Consider the following 7,863-nt stretch of genomic DNA (forward strand, 5'->3'; position numbering starts at 1 on the left):
ATTACACATTGAATTATTAGGAACTAATCCTATTAAAATTTGAATTTTCCCCAGCAGTCAGATTATGGTCAGCATCCCCATAAAAGTTCCATATTATGTTTTTGGCGCCCTATTAGCATCATTTCGTCCATCAAGCGACATTAATTGTGAATGAATGCAAACTCCTGCAGAAGAATACGGTCTTCAAGAGGCCTGTCACATACTTTCTCCACTTGGGAGGACCTTTAACCTACTTAGCTGAGGAACCGCACCGTTTCAAGTAGTGCAGCTGAAAGATATGCACCTGCCCGCTTTTTACTCTCACACTGCTCGGAGATTTAAGAGGAGAGAAAGTATTTGATCTAAATGGTACTACACTGACTTGCAGGTGTGGAATTTTCTCCGCAAATGTCCACGCCAGTTGGGCCGGCCACGATACAGATGTGGTTTGAATCCGAAGTTTGTAGAGAGGAAGACAAATCCTATGTGGTGTTGCAAAGATTCAGTGTCAGTATTTTGAAGTCCAAAATGGGGTTTCTGCTTCACCGAATGAAAATAGGCTTATTATATTTCGTGCTTCATAATGCCCCGAAAAAAATATCGTTCAATACCTTGAAAAGAAAACGCCAATCACGGTCAATAGATCTGTCATCAACTTATATTGATATCACTAGTAATATGCTTATTGTTTGATTAAAATAATAATAATGATTAGGAGGGAATTATTTCGCCTTTCATGTTGCCAGAAATGAAATAATTCAGAATGGAAGACTTCGCATAGTTTTTCATTATTTCTAATTTAATATATTTATGGATCTCCTCAAATTTAGAGTCCTAAAGGATGCGGTTTAGTACGTGATCACACCTTTACGAAGCACATAACTTTGTAACTCTACCTCTTTCTTATATGAACCATACCCAAAACGCACATTTTCTTGTTGTTCTATTGAATTCGTGACTTGTGTATTGATAACAAATACCTAGGAATCTATGGAACAGGAAAAAGGAAAAATAATGTGCCAAGGTTGTGCGTAAATTACGCACGAAAAATGTTACCAGGATGTTGGCTTTCGATAGTAGTCTTCTGACATTTATCATCTTATCTTCGCAAGGTGTTTTTTTCAATACTCGCTTGTCATAAATGATATAAACTACACAAAGAGAAAAATGTATAAAACACTGGAAACCTCTGAACCGTTTTGGTATTTGTTTGTATCGCATTATAGAGAGAAAAAGTTAAAAGTTAAGTTAGAAATTTAAGGCCTAAATAACTCCCAGTGTTTTCTGCACTTTGTGTTCGGTCGGTGAGGTTGCAGGTCAGGACCTTGCCCCTTCAGCCATCTCTCCACATCTCTCGGGGTATTGAACCAGCAACGACGAGATGAAGAAAAGCACTTCAGTAAGGCGCTTTGGTCCATCTGCTGTGCTGAGCTGAGGGGGTGAAGCTATCGGGAAAAGGTTGTCTATATGATTTAAACATAAATGTCTGGTTATTAGGTTCTAGTTAACAAAACTTAAATGGTCCGAAGAAAATTGGTTAACATTTCCATATAAAGTATGCGCTCGATTTGAACAGGGCGATTTTGCGCCAATAAGTCTTATCAATAATGCACACAATACCAGAGGATTTAGTCACCGGTGGCAAGCAATACTTGGCACACAACTCCCTATAGAATAATCAGTTACTTAGCTGTCATTCTTTTATTACAGAATTTCTATGTTAGAAAGTCAAATTAAAAGCGTATCAAATATTTTCTAAGATAAATTATGGAAACAGTTTGACATTCACGTAGAGAGTGAAAGAGTAGGATTGTAATCGCGTGCATTTGCAGGGGGAAATCCAAACAGTTCCAACGCAAAGCATCAACCCGTCCTGTGCGTATTTATGGGAATAAAATATACTTTTCGTCGCCATGCAACCAGCAAGGTTTTATTCATCCCCATTGGGTCTAAAGGGTCAGTGTAGGCTACTTCAAAGGAAAATGGATATTTGTCAGCATGGATCACGCACGCTGCTTGTATCCTGTACACACACGGCAAAAAACTCTAACTTAACACATAAACAGCTGCAAAAAGGTTCAGCAGTTAAAATGATTTGCTCTATAAATGTGTCAGATTTATTGACGAACCTTTGCTGGGCCTTCTTCGCGGCTCCTTGGTGCGTCCGTTTATCCCGTTTCCCACTGCCTTGGCCACATAATATTCACAGGATGTAAAAAGTTTACTTAGATTTAAAACTATATTAATGTGGACAATAAGCTCTCATAAGCGTTGTATGCCGCCAACCAGCTCCAGATTTTTATGGGATCCTAATGTGGAGAGCCTGGGGACCAGGGTCCTGCTCTCTGACTCAGTAATCCACAAGGTTGAGAGCTTTGCCTAATTTACATAATGTTAGAGGTCTGGGCCGAGGCCTACCTTTCTTTTCGCCCTGAAAAGACACCATGCTGCCGCTGCTAAAAGAGTGGAAAAGGCGCACAGAAGTCTGGACACGTATTGGAATATTTGCAGGTATAAAATATTGCTTGAAGAAATGTGTTATTTTCCTTATAGTGATAGTCTGATAGAATTTTTTTTGTGCTCATAGCATTTGGTTTACACCTGCTACCCCCTTTTGTCAAACGCATTTTAGTTAGTTTCTACTTCAGCTTTTTTCTGACAACTCCAGCTGACTGGAATATGCATGCATTGTTTGGTTTACCTCAACAACAATAAAGTCCAACCACTTCACTTTAAATCCGCTCCAGGGATCTGTGGGGGAGACAAACAGGAGAAGACATTTGGATACAGAAATATGCATAAGAACAATGGTTTATTATAACTAGGCTATCAAGTTAACCGGAGATTGCTGTTCTTGATATGTCGCTATAATTGATGGCTGACCATGTCACGTCTTCAATTGCTCAATTAGTGTAGGTAGCTACTTGCTGCCATGCCATGCTAAATTACATTAGTGGCTTCATGGAGACGAGTGTTTCCTTCCTCCAATGAAAGGAAGATGTGAACACATTTCACGTCTGGAAAATAAAAACACCTGCTCCTGCTGTTGCCTGCTGTAAGGTGATAAAGTATTATGATTATAAGCGTTTATGAGCAGCATAACAGCTATCCCTCTCAATTATTGGATGGTTACGAGCCATAGGCTCAATAATGCGTTACAGATCCATAAAGGACACAGGTTAGGGCTATAATGGGACGCTGCATTAACTGGTGTTCATTATTGCAATTTGTAGTAGCGCTTTTCTCTTTTGACCCCCTCGTTGTGTCTCCCTTCCCCTGATTCTTCCCCTGGCGCCAGTCAGTTTACTCAGAGATTACAACGTCAGGTCAAGACTGCAAAGTGTCATTAGTGCCTGGTGACCAGACTTGAGGGTTTGAGGCATACAATATTGTCTCCAAATTGCATCAAGTCGGATGAAGAATAAGATTTTTGTTTTGCTTTTTCTAAGAGGTATATAAAACTAAGATTCCTCCTAAATTATTTCCATGAGTAGGAGGGATTGGTGTGAGGAAATCTACATCTGTATGACCAAATATAATCTATAAATCCTTTGTATAATACCTCACGCCTAATCATGAATGTTAGTGATATACTCACGGGTTGGATCCCTTTTGTCGCTCTCTTTCAGTATTTTGTCACTTTGAGCTTATTTGGACGTGTCCCTTTCTGGTGGGGTAAAATGATGCTTAAGAAGCATAAATGAGCCGGTCATACAACTTCATTGTGCCTCTTTGATGATACTCGGTGGCCCTTATGTCTGTTCAAAGTGCTCTCAAAGTTTCTAGAAAGAGTGGAATTCCCTACTGACGCAAAATAGTCATATGTGGTCAGATCAGCTGATGTGCAGAAGATAATGGCTTATTCTCACCTGTATATAATTATCACAAAAGGACGAATCATAATAAATACGCGGCGTCGTTTTATTCACATATACAACTTATAACTATAAATCAAAGTGTACTTTCATGAATTATTTCCCTAAAATGTCAATGACTATTGTTTGCTGCTTTAGGAGTTTTGCTCCGCCCCCTGTGTTTGTCGTAAACCTGGCTCCTGGCTCCAATAAACCCGGGCTAAGAGCGCCCTGGGCTCGCCTCCTTCTCCAAGGCGATCAATAGGATCTCAGGCGCTCTACAAGCACTCTCTTACGTAGACATCCACCAAGGAGAGAGCCGATACAACAACACGGTTGATCTGCTCAAACACAAAAACCTACCTGCTTTCTGAATCATGTCGTTGAGCCCAAAGCACACTACGCCTTTTTCAGTGACAGATATTTTGAGTCCAATCGAGGAGACCTACAAGAAGTTTAGTACTATGGACGGCGCAGGGAACCTATCCTCTCCACTGGGAGCCTACCGACAGCCTCAGGTGTCTCAGACCGGCATGCAACAACACTCCATGGGCCATAACGCCACCGTGGCCACCACATACCACATGCCGCACACCGTCTCCCAGTTCTCCCACAGCGCAATGGGGGGATACTGCAATGGAGGCATTGGCAACATGGGAGACCTCCCGTCGTATCAGGAAAGCATGCGGAATAGTGCAGCAGCAACAGGGTGGTACAGCGCCAACCCTGATCCAAGATACTCCACAAGTAAGTTTAAATTTCCTCCATTTATACACTTTTCTCATTTTATTTGATCGCAAATATAAACATTTAAATGAGTATTTCAGGAATGAGAGAGAGAAACGCACAATACTAAATATGTATCGCATTTTTAGTATTGTTTACTTTATATTTGGGGTTAACGATAAGAAGTGCATGTAAATGTTGTACATTATTTAAAGACATCTTTTATTCAGAATGATTGTTTCAGGCTTTTGAACGGAAAAGGAGATCATTCTTTCAAGTCTGACTCGACTTTTTTATCTTTGACATGAGCAAATATTTAAAAGCTAGATCTCTATTATAATTATTATTATTATTATAATTATTAATATTATTATAACTATGATTGTTATTATTGTTTTTTAAGTTAACGCTTTCCAGCTTCAGTTAATATCGCATTTAACAGCAAATAATCAATAAAGACTACTTCAGGCGAAACAGTGTTCTCCTCTTTTGTTTATTGAACGAATGTATATGTATGTATATTTTTAAGTTTCTAGATTCATGGGACCTTCCACAGGTATGAACATGACCGGCATGGGGAGTCTCTCAGGAATGGCGGAGGCCAAATCCATGCCTGTTCTCCACGCTGCGCCCAGGAGGAAACGGCGGGTCCTGTTTTCGCAGGCTCAGGTCTACGAGCTGGAGAGGAGGTTTAAGCAGCAGAAATACCTGTCGGCGCCCGAGAGGGAGCACCTGGCCAGCATGATCCACCTGACGCCGACCCAGGTGAAGATCTGGTTTCAGAACCACCGGTACAAGATGAAGCGCCAGGCCAAGGACAAGGCAACGCAGCAGCTGCAGCAGCAGCAACAGGACGGTAACCTGTGCCAACAGCAGGCGCAGTCCCCGAGGCGCGTTGCCGTGCCGGTTCTGGTGAAGGACGGTAAACCGTGCCAGAACGGCTCCAACACGCCGACGCCGAACCAGCAACAGGTACAACAGAGCCAACAACAGAGCCAACAACAGAACGGAGCCGGAGTTGTGCTCGCATCCCCGAACAGCAGCCTCACCCAGCACCAAAGCCAGCAGCAGGTGAACGCTTTGGAGCTGGAGGAGATGTCGCCCAGCCCCCCCTCACTGCACAGCCATCTTAACATGGCCCAGATAGACACATCTGCTGTAGATTACACCAGTAACATGGTCAGCTCAAACCTCCTCTACGGCAGAACGTGGTAGGACTTCATACAGTACTGTCACTTTCCACTTTTTCTATGTGAACCTGCGGATGAGCCCATGCAAGAGCAAAACAATATATTTACACACACACACACACACACACACACACACACACACACACATATATATATATATATATATATATATATATATATATATATATATATATATGTATATATATATACATATATATATATATATATAAGGGGGCCCTTTGGTGTTGGAGGGGACACTAAGCGCACTGAGGCGCACCAGCTGATCAGGGCACATTTTCTTGACATCTCTGAGAGGGGAGTCTATTTTTGAACATTACAGAAATGGCTGCCCTTGAAAGCAATTATGTCGTTTCTGGACCTTTTGTAATCCATGTTTTGGACCTTCCTCATGATGTTTGAAACGTAGTCTATGTTGTTGAAACAAAAAGGAATGCTGCTTCACTTGAGTTCGGACTGGGGGGAAAGGTGGGATCAGGTTTGAAGTACACTAAGCCACCACTCCTTATTTACGGTGATAACCTGATATTTTATCATATTAATATTGTAAACTAATGTATTCATTTAGACTTATTAAATAAAGTAGGGACTTGTATATTTGGCTAACACACAAGAATGCGTTTAACTGTATAATAATCGTTATTGCGTCCACTTTTATGTTTTCTTTATTCTTTTGTAAGTTAAAAAGGAACAAATGCGTGATGGCTGCTGTATATGTTTCAAAACCAAGTGAACGTTAACAATAAATAACTTGAAGTGTGAGAGCTATTCCTGGAGAAGTAATTTTTTAAAGGGATCTGTTTTGGAGTGCATTTTCATTATGTTGTGATTGAGACCAAATTGAGCAGGAAAGCAAGGTCGATGAGGGAGTGAGTATTGTTCAGGTGACATTTTGGAGGGCTGTCTTTCATTGAGGATGTCTGCAGTAGTCTCAGACCGGGAAATCACCCTATTAAAAATCACTAACACCTTCCTGCAGTGATATAAATGTATGCATTAATATAACTCGTTTCTTAACAATCCCCCCAAACGTATTGATCTAACTTTGTTTAATAGGCCCAGACATTCGTTTTGCCACAATGTAATTAGGTAGTTTTACTGTGAATGCGAACTTCTATAAAATACACAGTGGCTACCAATTATTGTAAGAACGAATACATTATCTAAAGGAATGGAGGACATGCCTCGTATTATTATGATGCTGCATTAAAGATAATTAAACTCTATCATCATATGGTAGATTATTGCTATTGTTATTATTATTATTATTATTATTGTTATTATTATGTACAGGCCAAAAATACAGGCAAAATAAAGGTTTCTAAAATCTTTACAAAAATCGCATCTGAATAATGAAAAAAATATGCTTCTTAATTTTAAACTATTTGAAATGATTTTAGACATACAATTCAAATTACTTGTTTTTTATTTTGAGAGTGAGTTTGAGCATTAAGCTGGTTGGAATAATGTAGCAGGTTTTTTGGGAATACTGATGAATGAGAATAAGCAACTTTTAACTAAATTAATTGAAACTTCAAATGTCCAATTCAAAGTCCAAATCTAAAACCTATTTATTTTTATAAGCTCATTGTTTGACAGAATGTATCACAGACATCATTACAATTTTAATACTATCTAAATATTTTCCAAGAATGCCCTCTAAAGTTCTTTATATGTTTAGTTTTATTTTGAATTTGAAATTACAATGATACCCATATTATATTCTTCATGTGGAAGGAACTGGAAACAAATGTTCAAAATACCCAGCACATAGCCACAGTTTTTTCCATTCACCACACACACACACACACACACACACACAACCACACACACACACACACACACACACACACACACACACACACACACACACACACACACACACACACACACACACACAAGCCTCATTCTGATCAATCTCTTTAGAAGATGATTTGTGAAAACAAACTCCAAAGTGTTTAAGGTCATCACTTAGCATCAGTGTCGGTTCCCCTTTGCCTCTGTCCTCCAAAACCTTTTTTTACAGTGGCTGATAATAGGATCTAACATTTCATTTCCTGTGGTCATTTAAACACGTTTGGAAATTACTTCTCAAT

General features: G+C 39.8%; 1 protein-coding gene across 1 annotated transcript; it reads left to right on the forward strand.

Annotated features, from left to right (window-relative positions):
• Positions 1–2,423: 2,423 nt before the first annotated feature.
• nkx2.4a (NK2 homeobox 4a) lies at positions 2,424–5,774 on the forward strand (the record flags this gene model as incomplete). Its single annotated transcript, XM_083924320.1, has 3 exons — positions 2,424–2,490; positions 4,248–4,580; positions 5,089–5,774. The coding sequence occupies 3 exons, from the start codon at positions 2,424–2,426 to the stop codon at positions 5,772–5,774; spliced, it is 1,086 nt and encodes a 361-aa protein (XP_083780446.1).
• Between the last annotated feature and the right edge of the window lie 2,089 nt (positions 5,775–7,863).

This window comes from Echiichthys vipera (assembly GCF_963691815.1).
Source record: "Echiichthys vipera genome assembly, chromosome: 12".
Lineage (NCBI taxonomy): Eukaryota > Metazoa > Chordata > Actinopteri > Perciformes > Trachinidae > Echiichthys > Echiichthys vipera.